The following is a 14,217-nucleotide window of genomic DNA, read 5'->3' as shown; positions in this document are numbered from 1 at the left end:
GCCATATAGGCGCTCAACCCCACCGCACAACGCATACTAGGGTTAATGTCATAAGAAGCCAATTTGCCTATTTGTATATTTTTGGGAGTGTGGGAGTAAACCGGAGGACTCCGAGGAAACCCACACAAAGAAGTGGAGAACGAACAAACTATGTAGCTGTTGTCCCTAATCAGATTCGAACACAGGAGCCTAGCGCTTGAAGGCACCAGTGCCAACCACTGAGCCACCGTGCTGCCCACCTCACACATTTGACCTAGATGGACTGTCGGGTAAAAAGATATCCTAGAATGAACTAATCAAAAATATCTGTAAATTAGATTACAAATAGATTAGCTATATTTTCTGAAGAGAAAGCCAGGAACGAATATAAATGGAGAACGCATATAAGGAAAGACCGAATCTCCTAATCTATTTGAATCCAGTCCTGTCTTGGGCTGCAAAAACTGCAACAAAAACCTGAATGTGTAAACCCAGCCCTAGTGCATTGTCATAGGAGAGCACTCTGTGGACTGCACCGCAGGCCTTCTTACTCCGCTAAAATAGCGGGCTCCCAAAAGGAAACCGAATGGAACCCATTATTGTCAATGGGAACGGTAGTGAACCTAGGACTTCTGGTATTTTCATTGTTCTCCTCCCCTAATGGATCAGAACAAACGAAAACAGCGTGGTTGTTTCAGCCTAAGAGGTCGTCATGATCGTGAGGTTATTAGACGGCATCATCTAAAAGCTGAGCTCTGCTGTCTTCTGCCTCCATTATGGTTACCACCAGCCATGTCACCTTTACGGACGTACCTTTTGGGTCCCACTTAGGTCCATGTTCTGCTGTTCTTTCACTCGCTGCTCCTGCTCCAGGATTCCTTTCAAGTGTCCGTTTACCTGAAATATCCAGACATAAAAGTGTTCAATCAAAAAGATTCCCGTTTCTATCGTCATAACAAGGACATAAATACGGTTTTGGGGGTAAAAATACAAACTCCTACTGATATAGTATATTCTGATATAATATAGGAATATCTGCCTAAACAAAGCATCTGCTGCTCTAGGAGATGTCTCCTGTCATCCTAAGGGCTCATGCATATGACCATGGTTTTGGTCCGCATCAGATCCACATTTTCTATGGATCAGATGGGGACCTATTCATCTCAATGGGGCCGCAAAATATGCGGACACCACACTGGTGTGCTGTTCTCATCCGTAAGTTTGTTCCGCAGTCCCACAAAAAAATAGAACATGTCCTATCCTTGTCCACAAAACGGACAAAAATAGGACATTTCTGAAGAAGTACAAAAAAAAAAAAAAAATGGCGGCAGGATCTCGGCCGGTATCTGTATTATGCGGATACGCAATTTGCAGATAGGAAAAACTGCTCCGGCCATGTGCGTGGGGCCTAACTCTTCACAAGCATGCAGAGGTGTAGGAAAAGTCTCCGCTTTCCTCGCACGCTGTTGAGGAAATATAGGGGCCATTTACAACAGCCTGTATTCTGTGGTAATGACTGACACAAAGGTCACAATGCGGTGAGGAATTTGACATTCACCCGCTGAAGCAGTCTGGTATTCCTACGGGGTATCACTTACAGCCTGTGGCTTCTGACAGGGGAGCTGCGAGTAATCGGAATTGTCCACTATCACAACTCCTATTTGAAACAGGAGTGACTCCGAGGGTATACATTATGGGAACTACAACCCCCTCCAAAACTGTACGGCCAAAATGCTTGTATTAGATGGTAACTAGTTATGTAGGAAATTTGTGTAAAGAGCCTTGTGGCCCAACCATCCAGGCGGAAATGCTAGATAAGGCCTTGTGCACACAGATGTACGGCCTGTACAAAGAGACAATGAGCTCTGCAGTACTGCACTGCCATCAATAGTCACTCCAAACGTGTCAGAATGGGCCCGCAGACTTGTATTGATGGTGGATCATGGCTCTGTACAAGTCCTAACTCATAAGTCTCAGTTAATGCCAACAGTGACATGAAATGTTGAAATTGCCTTCATATAAACACGACACATCTAGATAAAAGCCGACCACCTTGGTACAAGGCAGACACCTGACAGTAAGGAAACAACAAGCAGACAGCTGATGATGGCTACTAGATGTCCAGGAAGGGGATAGTTACTATTCTTCTAGGTCAACAGCGCAGAAGTGTTTATGGGAAGGCGGACAATGTGAACTCAAGTCAATAAATGGCACACACTAGATCAGTGACGATTAATCTTTTAGAGACCAAGTGCCCAAACTGCAACCCAAAACCCACTTATTTATCGCAAAGTGCCAACATGGCAATTTAACCTGAATACCAATACAGTATATCTTCCATGTATTTTTATCATTTAGCTATAATATCCTGCCTACATTCAATGCACTGCGCTGATGACTGGCAGGAAAAGTCTAAGGCATATTTGGTACACCATAGACCTTTTCCAGGGTGCGGGTGCCCACAGAGAGGGCTCTGAGTGCTGCCTCTGGCACCCGGACCATAGGTTCGCCACCACTGCACTAGATGATGTCTGCCGCTGGTGGATACAATTCTGCTTGATGACTAGTTAGAAACGATACATTATAATCTGTGTCCACCGCAATGGACAGCACATAGTAACACAAAGAGGACTCACATGTATGGAGTAAACCAGTGATGCTCAACCTGCGGCCCTCCAGCTGTTACCAAACTACAACTCCCAGCATGCCTGGACAGCCTACAGCAGGGCATGATGGGAGTGATAGTTTTACAACAGCTGGAGGGCCGCGGGTTGGGCATACCTGGAGTAAACTATCCAGGAATAACAGGATTACCATTCCACCATGAATAACTGAGTCGGGTGGTAAAGAAACCGAATTCAGCAGAACTAAGGGAACCTAACACAAATCTCAGATGCCAATAATAAGAAGTAGGTTAAATATTAGAATCTGACATTTGAATATTGGTGCAAGTATCTGACATTCCTTGTAAATGCTGGCACTCTATGTAGAATCAGAACTTCATTGTCACTTTAAAGGGGCTGCCTGGGCTTTTTTTTTATTGATGACGTATCCTCAGGATAGGTCATCAATATCAGATCAGCGGGGGTCCGACACCCCCGTCGATCAGCTGTATGAAGAGATGGCGCGTGCAGTGTGCACGTGGAGTCTCCCTTCCTGTCCGCTGCTGCCGTCTATCATCTTTGCCATAGACAGCAGCTGTGAGCAGGAAGAGAGAAGGGAGACAGCACACGCATGCCATCTCCTCATACAGCTGATCAGAGCGGACAACCCCTTTAACACCGGACAACCCCTTTAATCTTTGGACTTTGCTGCGGCTAGATTAAAGAAGCAATGAGAACAATCCTCTACCAACTGTAGAGTATGGGGGTGGCACGACTGGAACTTCTGCCTTAGGTTCCATGCACATGGAGGTATTGCAACTCCATGCATGAGTCAAGATCAAATCCTGTGTAGTGATCTGGATAGACTTTTCTTCAGCGACCCCATCACTGGGGAAGGTCTTGTCTATATAGACAAAGCAAGCAGTGTTATAGGCTGAGTTCACATCACCGTTATTTTTCCGTTCTTCTGATCCATCAGAAGAACAGAAAGATAAAGAAAAAAAAACAGATCCTGTAGAAAAAAACTAATCCTGTGCATCAGTTATGCAAATTTGGCATCTATTTGAGCCATTTCCGTCTGCACGCAGATTCCCATCTAAAATAACGGATCTCAGACAGAAAAGGCTCAAACCAACGTGCATAGCTGATGCTCAGGATCCTCTTTTTTCTTTATTTTTCTGTTTTTCTGACAGATCAGAAGAATGGAAAAATAAACGGTGACGTGAACTGGCCGTTATTGAGTAGGGCTTATGTAAGGCTACATGCGGTGGTTGTCCCCTACCTTATTTATCCAGTACATGACAGCATCTTCAATGTCATAGGGCAGGTCCGCAGTCTGGAAGAAGGGCGAGTATTTGTGGACGCATGCAATGACTTTTTCTATGCTGACCATCTCCACTGTGTACGCCATCATCAGGGTGTCAATCATTGCAAGATGAGCGCTCTGCATTAAAATAAAACGTATCATAAAAACCAATACCAATAAGAATCAAGAATATTACTGGAGATGTTATACAGTGTGCACACACGGATAAAATGTCCCCCATTTACAACGGAAGTCAGAAAGAGCAGAGGTTTAAATGGACAAATTACAAGTTTTACTGAATCTTTTCCCATAAAGCTGCTCAGCTCCTCCTGCTCCATAACATGCTGCCTTTAGATCGCACTGCATTTAGTGGTAACAGGTTCTCATTAAAGCGCCTCTGTCCCAGGGATCAACCCTATTAAACCAGACATGCTGCCTAGTAGGGCTCATCATGCCAATTAAAACTATACCTTTCTTTTGTCTGCATGCTAAACAGCTGCAGAGATATCAGCCTTTCTTTTTCATATCCAAATGAGATGTTTGAGCACCAGGAGGTGGGGCCGAATCCTTTGAGCACTGCTGTGTAACACCCCCTGCGCTCCACACACTCCCTACTCCCCTTGACTGACAGAGCTAGACATGCTGAGGGCAGAGCTGTGTCCTAGCATCTACAGTATACATATCATATACTCTATGTACTATAGCTGTACCAAACTGACATCTGCTCGGAAAGCTAATATACATATCACTGCTTTATTGACAGGCACAATATAGGATTATAAAGACACCAGTACTGTGTGATAGCTTATAAGCATAGAAAAAATATATACTTCTGTATGTGGTAATGCTATAGCTTTGCGATAAGTGCATGGTTTTGCAGGTAAAGATCCCAGGTATAAATCCTGGGAAAAACTTACAGGGCTTTTTTCTTCCACATTTAACCCATAATAAAAGTCTATATCCTTATCATATTGAGAATAATGTTTTAAGGCTTAAAGAGTTAATAAATATCGCTGGTTTCTTTATAACTATATATTGAGCTTGTGAATAAGCCAATAATATGTAAGAACACTATTCTCAATATAGTAAGGCATTTTATCATTATATGATTACATATTATTTATTACAGTACAGCCTTTTATTATGGGTTAAATGAGAGAAAGAAGAGAGAACAGAAAAAAAAAAAAAAAGTTTAAGTCTCTCCCAAGATTCGAACTGGGAATCTCTACATGCAAAACCACACACTTACCACCAAGCTATAGGATTACCACATAGAGATGGATGTTTTTTCTATGCTTTTAAAGGGATTCTGTCACCAGGATTAACGCTATAGCGATATTTATATGTGCCCATTAGTCTCCATGCAGTGCTTAAAATGATCCCACTGTTACTGCTCTGTGTGTGTTAGATTCTTATAAAAACCGATCTTATTGATATGTAAATCACCTCTGTCAGGGGCCCGAGTGGTTGTCCCACCATCTGTTGGAGCCCAGCCACGCCCATCGATCCGGAGCCAGCACCGCCTACCACTTCATTTATTCACTCCACTTGCCCTGACGTCAGTTCTTCTCAGTGCCGTAATCTCGCGCAGGCGCAGTGGACGCTGTAGTGATCGATGGGCACGGCTGGGGTCCAACATATCGTGGGACAACCACTTGGGCTCCTGACAGAGGTGATTTACTATCAATAAGATCGGTTTTTATAAGAATCTAACACACAGAGCAGTAACAGTGAGATCATTTTAAGTACTGCATGGAGACTAATGAGCACATATAAATATCGCTATAGCGTTAATCCAAGCGAACACACATTACTGGTGTCTTTATAATCCTATATTGTGCCTCTGAATAAAGCAGTGATGTGTAGATTCGTTTTCTGAGCAGATCTCAGTGTGGTACTGCTATAGTACATAGAGTATATGATATGCAGATACTAGGACACAGCTCTGCCCTCAGCAGGTCTCATCAATCAAGGGGATGGGGAAGAGTGCAGAGCACAGGGGGGGTTACACAGCAGTACTCAAAGGTTCAGCCCCGCCTCCTGGTGCTCTAAGTTGCTCATTTGCATAATGATACCATGCAGATATCTCTACAGCTATTTAGCATACAGACAAAGGAAAGGTTTTGTTTTAATTGACATGATGAGCCCTACCAGGCAGTATGTTTCGTTTAATAGGGTTGATCCCGGTGACAGAGCCGCTTTAAAGCCTGATCTGAGTTCATAGCGAGTACAGGGCCATGCTGTGGTGAATGGTGCGGTCACATAATAGACAAAGGGATTATAACCTAATCCATGTAATACGGTTGTAGGGTTTTATGTATGTGTCAACTGCAGCAATGAAACAATCACCTCCTCACCTTGATCTAATCTCTCTTCAGTGCCCGGCTGCAGTGTTACCAGATGTACAGTCACAATAAGCTGCAGCATGCACGTCACGCTGTACCAAAAATAGCCCCGTTTTATGAGCCCTATCCTTGCCCTATATAAATAAAAAGTCATAAGGTTTTGTGTATTCATCTTTATGCAATACAACCCAGGGCCTTTACTGGACTGGAAACAGCCCCAATAGCCGTCAGCTGACAGCCACCTCTGCCCATCCCCTATGCACATACGGCACATGCCTGGTTTGGCAGAGTCGTCAGTGGGGAGAATGGAGGAATCCACTGCTAGACAGCGCTAGTGGTACGAAAAATTCTGTATCTTCAAATCTTTACTCCCCTGATTCAGGAGATCCCCATACAGATTAGACTGTCAGAATCATGGTGCACCTGCTGTCAGATATATTATGCACACTGCACAATATGGTCACTACTACTTTCCTTAAAGGGGTTGTCTCATCAAATCATAGACAATGGGGGCATATCGCTAGGATATGCTCCCAGTCTTATAGGTGCGGGTCCCACCACTGGGACCCAAACCTATATCGAGAACGGAGTCCTGCAAGGTGGTGGCTGGAGGACCCCAGTCTGGCCACCACCAAGTCGGCTCCCCAAAGAAGTGAATGGAAGCGTACCGCGCATGACCGGCCACCGCTCCCATTCGCTTCTATGGGATCGACGGAAATAGCCGATCCAGTGCTCGGCTATTTTCGGCTGCCCCATAGAAAATGACTGGAGGGTGGCTGCGCATGCGCAGTGCGCCCTCCTTCACTTTCAGGGCTCCTTTCTCGATATAGGTGCGGGTCCCAGAGGTGGGACCCACACCTATAAAAGACAATGGGGGCATATCTTAGCGATAAGTCCCCATTGTCTGTCATGAGACAACCCCTTTAAGGCCTCCTGCACACGAACGTATTTTTTTGCGGTCCGCAAAAACGGGTCCCGTTTTTCCATGATCCGTGACCGTTTTTTCGTCCGTGGGTCTTCCTTGATTTTTGGAGGATCCACGGACATGAAAAAAAAGTCGTTTTGGTGTCCGCCTGGCCGTGCGGAGCCAAACGGATCCGTCCTGAATTACAATGCAAGTCAATGGGGACGGATCCGTTTGACGTTGACACAATATGGTGCCATTTCAAACGGATCCGTCCCTATTGACTTTCAATGTAAAGTCTGGAGTCCCTTTTATACCATCGGATCGGAGTTTTCTCCAATCCGATGGTATATTTTAACTTGAAGCGTCCCCATCACCATGGGAACGCCCCTATGTTAGAATATACTGTCGGATATGAGTTAGATCGTGAAACCTCATTTCCGACAGTATATTCTAACACAGAGGCGTTCCCATGGTGATGGGGACGCTTCTAGTTAGAATATACTACAAACTGTGTACATGACTGCCCCCTGCTGCCTAGCAGCATCCGATCTCTTACAGGGGGCCGTGATCAGCACAATTAACCCCTCAAGTGCCGCACCTGAAGGGGTTAATTGTACTATCATATCCCCCTGTAAGAGATCAGGGCTGCCAGGCAGCAGGGGGCAGACCCCCCCCCCCTCCCCAGTTTGAATATCTATTGTAATAAATCGTTGGTGGCACAGTGTGCGCCCCCCATCGGCCCCCCCCTCCCTCTATAGCATTAACAACATTGGTGGCCAGTGTGCGCCCCCCCGCTTCCTCCCTCTATTGTAATAAATCGTTGGTGGCACAGTGTGCGCCCCCCATCGGCCCCCCCCCTCCCTCTATAGCATTAACAACATTGGTGGCCAGTGTGCGGCCTCCCATCTCCCCCCCCCCCCCCCTCCCCCCCCTCCCAATAGGGGATACAATAGAGGGAGGGAGGGGGGGGGGCGCACACTGTGCCACCAACTAATAATTACAATAGAGGGGGGGGGGCCGCACTGGCCATCAATGATATTCAAACTGGGGAGGGGGGGGGGGGGGTCTGCCCCCTGCTGCCTGGCAGCCCTGATCTCTTACAGGGGGATATGATAGTACAATTAACCCTTTCAGGTGCCGCACCTGAAGGGGTTAATTGTGCTGATCACGGCCCCCTGTAAGAGATCGGGTGCTGCCAGGCAGCAGGGGGCAGTCTTGTACACAGTTTGTAGTGTATTCTAACTAGAAGCGTCCCCATCACCATGGGAACGCTTCTGTGTTAGAATATACTGTCGGTTCTGAGTTTTCACGAAGTGAAAACTCAGCTTTGAAAAAGCTTTATGCAGACGGATCTTCGGATCCGTCTGTATAAAAAGTAACCTACGGCCACGGATCACGGACACGGATGCCAATCTTGTGTGCATCCGTGTTCTTTCACGGACCCATTGACTTGAATGGGTCCGTGAACCGTTGGCCGTGAAAAAAATAGGACAGGTCATATTTTTTTCACGGCCATGAAACACGGATCACGGATGCGGCTGCAAAACGGTGCATTTTCCGTTTTTTCCACGGACGAATTGAAAGTCAATGGGTCCGCGAAAAAAAAAACGGAAAACGGCACAACGGCCACGGGTGCACACAACGGTCGTGTGCAGGAGGCCTAAGGCCTTATGCACACGACCGTGTCTGTTCTGCTGTCCACAAACCACAGTTCCGCAAAATACAGATGTACTCCATGTGCCGTCCGTATTTTTACATTTTTGTTTTTGCAAACTCATTGACTTCAATGGGTCTGGAGTCGGCATTTCGGGGACATAGTCTATATTTTGGCAAAACAGACATATGGATGATTGATGTGCTTTCTGCATCCGCATGTACATTCCACAAAAAGAACATGTCCTATACATAGCCACAAAATGCAGACCACAAACCCATTGTGGGTCATCAAAAAATGCAGATGCAACATGGACGATATCCATATTGCGCGAACCGTAAAATACATACGGTCGTGTTCATGAGGCCTGAACATGACAAACCTTGGGAAGGCAAAAGTAGTGACGACCCTTTATAAATACTGCAGCTAATGCCGCCTATGTACATTAGATTGCTAGTCAACTCTGAAGTGATCTGCTAAAAAATCTGACATCTACTGTATAGGGACTGTCAGAAAAATTGTAAGCTCTGCTCTCCAGAAGTCTGGCTTCAAAAAGTCACAAAATTACTTTTTGGGCTTGTTGTGAAAGAAAAATTGGTAACATTTGCATTTTATACCACTCATTTCAGTTTAGAAAAGTGGGCATACTTGTCCTTTAAGCTGATTTTACTCAGCTTTATCAACTGCAACTTTTTGAAAAGTTGTAAAAATTGTTGTAATCTTAGCCCTGTAAAGGGGGGTGTAGAAAGTGTAGTAACGCCTCAAGACAGAAGTGTTAGACTTAAAGGGGTTCTGCAGTTTGTTTAAACTGATGATCTATCCTCTGGACAGATCATCAGCATCTGATCGGTGGGGGTCCAACACCCGGGACCCCCACCGATCAGCTGTTTGAGAAGGCAGCGGCGCTCCAGCAGTGCCACTGCCTTCTCACTGTTTACCGCTGGCCCAGTGACGTTACGACTAGTATCAACTGGCCTGGGCGCGGCTAAGCTCTGTTCACTTGATAAGTGTTAATTAAGTGCAAGCTTACAACTAACTCCCCCCCTCGAGAAAATCACAATAAGGGTCCATTCACACGTCCGTGGTGTAATGCAGATCCGCAATACACCCGGCCGGCACCCCCATAGCACTGCCTATTCTTGTCCTCAATTGCGGACAAGAATAGGACATGTTCTATTTTTTTCCGGAGCTGCGGACCGGAAGATCGGGGCCGCGCTCCGGAAAGCACATAGTGTGCTCTCTGCATCCATTCCTGTCCCATTGAAAATGAATGGGTCCGCACCCGTTCCGGATATTGCAGAACGGATGCAGACCCATTCCACGGACGTGTGAATGGAGCCTAACAGTTGCCTGCCAGAGATGCAGGAAGAAGAGGAGAAGTAAAGATTCAGGGTTGGCTCCTGAAGAGAAGGAGAGCGAAGTGGCTCCCCTGGGGTAGCAGCAAATTTTGAGAGGTGGTTTCGCTTGAGATAGACCCCCCTTTCCAGTCTAATAACATTCAGTCTTGCTATGTACTCTGCTATAAACAGGAGGCAGTGGTTGAATCCATTTGGCTGCCAGTGTTTTACGTGCCTGGTACAACATCCTTTTTATTCCTAGAGTCTGTGTGGGCGTGGCCAGCTGCCGACATGTGAGCATGCATCCGAGACCTGCTCCGAATCCCCTTCATTAGGCTACATTCACACGACCGTATGTGTTTTGTGGTCCGCAAATTGCGGATCCGCAAAACATGGAAACCGGCCGCGTGAATGTAGCCGCCCCTATGATAGAAATGCCTATTCTTGTCCGCGATTGCGGACAAGAATAGGACATGCTCTATCTTTTTTGCGGGGCCGCGGAACGGATCTACGGATGCGGACAGCACATTGTGTGCTGTCCGCATCTTTTGCGGCCCCATTGAAATGAATGGGTCCGCACCCGTTCCGCAAAATTGCGGAACGGATGCGGAGCCAAAAATACGGTCGTGTGAATGCACCCTAATCCTGCTTAATCCTAGCAACCTGCCGACTCCTACCATCGAGTGGACGGTGTGCAAGCGCAAGAGGAAACCCCACACACCAAATATGGGTCCAAACAAAGTGCAAACTGCGGCAAGAGGCCCAACATGGCGCCGTCGCGCCTTCACCATGGCGTGCGGCGGTCACCCGCAGTCAGGCAGCGCAGCAATTTGAAGCTGAGGGCTCAGAGGAACTGGAGTTCACCCTAAAGACAGCCTACGTCCAGCTAATGTCAGCGATCTCCTCCTGCCAGACATCGCTCACTGGAAAGATAGAGGAGGTGAGGGTGGACCTGGGCCTGCTTCGGCACGATGTGCCGCAGCTAAGAGATCGTGTTAAGAATACCAAGGACAAGGCCCATGGTGGGTAAGGCTCCATTCACACGTCCGTGGTGTGTTGTGGACCCGCAAATTGCGGATCTGCAACACACCCGCCCGGCACCCCTATAGAAATGCCTATTCTTGTCCGCAAGCTGCGGACAAGAATAGGACATGTTCTATCTTTTGTGGAGCTGCGGACCTGAAGATCGGGGTGCTGACAGCACACTGTGTGCTGTCCGCATCTATTCCGTCCCCATAGAAAATGAATGGGACGTGTGAATGGAGCCTAAAGTGCAAGACCTGGAGCGCTCTGTAAATCAGTGGCAGCAGAAATGTAATGATTTGGAGAACAGAGCCAGACATAATGTCCGAATCCTGGGTATGCCAGAAAAAGCAGAGGGACGGGACCCTGCCACTTTTCTTGAGCTGTGGTTCAAAGCAGTTCCCAGAAGCGCCATTCTCCACTGCATATGCCATAGAAAGAGCGCACAGGGTTCCTGCCAAATACCCTCCTCCTGGAGCTCCACCGAGGCCTCTCCTTGCGAGATTATTAAACTGGAAAGACAGGGATCTCATCCTCAGTCAAGCGAGGAATTTCTCAGCTGACCTTCAAAAGAAGGGAGCCACCTTTGTCTCGGTTAAACGGCGCCTCCGGGACCTAAATCTACAATATTACGAGTAGTGGACGGCGAGAAAACCATCTTCTTCTCTGACCCCAAAGAAGCGGAAGATTGGGTCTCCAGGAAATCGGGACGTTCAGGACCACACTGATGCATTGGAAGCGTGTATAGCGCAAGTATTCCTGTTGTTCAGTGATCTTTTGATCGCCATAATACTCACCTGTCATTGTGCCTTCAGAAGTGGGACTTGACGAGCTGTGTTATTCTCTGTTAGCTTCCTTGCTTGCTGACTTTATTCGTTCGGGAGTTATGATATAATTTTTCTTATACACACACTATGTCACTGCCTGCAGGGTTTTGGTGTCCGTCTGACGAAACTGAGCCAAACGGATCCGTCCTGGCACACAATGCAAGTCAATGGAGGACGGATCCGTTTTCACTGACACAATCTGGCACAATAGAAAACGGATCCGTCCTCCATTTACTGTCACTGGTGTTCAAGACGGATCAGTCTTGGCTATGTTAACGATAATACAAATAGATCCATTCTGAACGGATGCAGATGGTTGTATTATCTGAATGGATCCAAAGTAGCATTAGCTGTATTACCTCCCTCCAATATTCTCTTAATGCACAGCAGCTCCATAGCATATGTAAAGCCCCTTTCACACGGGCGAGTATTCCGTGCGGGTGCAATGCGTGATGTGAACGCATTGCACCCGCACTGAATCTGGACCCATTAATTTCTATGGGGCTTTGCACATGAGCTGTTATTTTCACGCATCACTTGTGCGTTGCGTGAAAATCGCAGCATGCTCTATATTCTGCATTTTTCACTCAATGCAGGCACCATAGAAGTGAATGGGGCCGCGTTAAAAAATCGCAAGCATTCGCAAGCAAGTGCAGATGCGGTGCGATTTTCACGCATGGTTGCTAGGTGACGATCGGGCTGGGGACCCGATCTGTATTATTTTCCCTTATAACATGGTTATAAGAGAAAATAATAGCCTTCCGAATACAGAATGCAAAGTAAAATAGTGATGGAGGGGTTAAAAAAATAAATAATTAACTCACCGAGTCCACTTGATCGCGTAGTTGCGGATCTCTGTCTTCTTCTGTAATGTTGAGCTGCCGGCTAAGGACCTGTGGTGACATCACATGGTCCAATCACATGGTCCCCCACCATGGTGATGAACCATGTGATTGGACCATGTGATGAGCACAGTGACGTCACCACAGGTCTTTTGCCAGGTCCTGAAGATAGAACAGAGACCGACAGCTATGGAGCAGGTAAGTTAATTAAAAAAAAAAAAAATCCCTAATTTACTTTGCATTCTGTATTAAGAATGCTATTATTTTCCCTTATAACCATGTTATAAGGGAAAATAATAAAATCTACACAACACCAAACCCAAACCTGAACTTCAGTGATGAAGTCCGGGTTTGGGTCTGGGTACCAAACATGGCGATTTTTCTCACGTGCGTGCAAATCGCATTAAAACGCTTTGCGCTCGTGCGGAAAAAAAAAATCGTGCATTTTACCGCAACGCACCCGCATCTTATCGGGCCCTCACACGCCACGCTCGTGTGAAAGAGGCCTAACAGATCAGCCTCTGACTCGCTGCATGTTGGACAACAGGAGTCTCCTCTATATCCAATCTTAAACAGGAATAGCGGGGTTTTATACATCCTATAGATCAAAAACAGCTGGGACAATCTAGCAGCTTCACTCAGGGATAGGCTCGGGGTCAATGCCAGCGTCTCCTCCAATTAAGTATCAGTAATACTCCCAACATAGTTTTCCCATTGTGCCTTTACCCTAAGAGGTAAGGCCTTCAGAAACTCCCCATGCAATGATTGATAAATTCTCAGAAAAGCTCCCCTTACAGATCCTACCGCCACCACAGAGTCAAGCGCCTGACTGGATGGATACTGCAGCGATAGTGCTTTGGATTGGGCATCTAATGCGTGTCTTATCTATAAGTACTTCTAGAAATGACTGGAGGGTAGTAGATCAAACTCCGAGCACAACTGCTGAAATAGCTTCAGGAGGCCCTGGGAGTACAACTGTCCAATGTCCCAAATCCCTTTCCTTTCCTATAGGGAAAATCCATTCAGTTGGGAAAGTTCTGGTAAGACAGGGATTTTCCATATGGGAAACATATTTAGAAGTCCTGAGACCCCAAGAAGCACTTTAGCCTTAGCCCACACTTTCCTCATAAGCACCAAAGTTGGGGCAGATCCTAATCTTGGATCCACTCCACCTTCCAGGGCCGCCAGGGGTGGGGAGCGTCCCGATGCCCATTCAACTGATCTGCCATTCCTCCCCGCTCCTCCAGCTGTGTGCCATCCTTTAAAATGCTGCAGCTGAGCTGATAGAAATATAATAAAGGGTTGGGCATTGCTAGACCGCCCGATTCTTTGTTTCTTCGCCAAGTTTCATATCTAATTCTACTTCCTTTAGTCTTCCACAACAAAAATGAAAA

At 46.6% G+C, this 14,217-nt stretch overlaps 1 protein-coding gene across 2 annotated transcripts in view; it reads right to left on the bottom strand.

Annotated features, from left to right (window-relative positions):
* The window catches only part of CAMSAP2 (calmodulin regulated spectrin associated protein family member 2), a 128,622-nt gene that overhangs the window by 72,917 nt on the left and 41,488 nt on the right, over positions 1-14,217 (bottom strand). For both annotated transcript variants that reach the window (XM_040406809.1, XM_040406810.1), the window contains exons 3-4: positions 3,865-4,026; positions 793-876 (exon numbers count right to left, since the gene is read on the bottom strand). In XM_040406809.1, coding sequence (XP_040262743.1) covers positions 793-876; positions 3,865-4,026 — 246 coding nt within the window. The remainder of the gene's footprint in view (positions 1-792; positions 877-3,864; positions 4,027-14,217) is intronic.

The sequence above is a fragment of the Bufo bufo genome, chromosome 9 (genome assembly GCF_905171765.1).
Source record: "Bufo bufo chromosome 9, aBufBuf1.1, whole genome shotgun sequence".
Classification (NCBI taxonomy): domain Eukaryota; kingdom Metazoa; phylum Chordata; class Amphibia; order Anura; family Bufonidae; genus Bufo; species Bufo bufo.
This window is presented reverse-complemented; position numbering and strand designations above follow the sequence as displayed.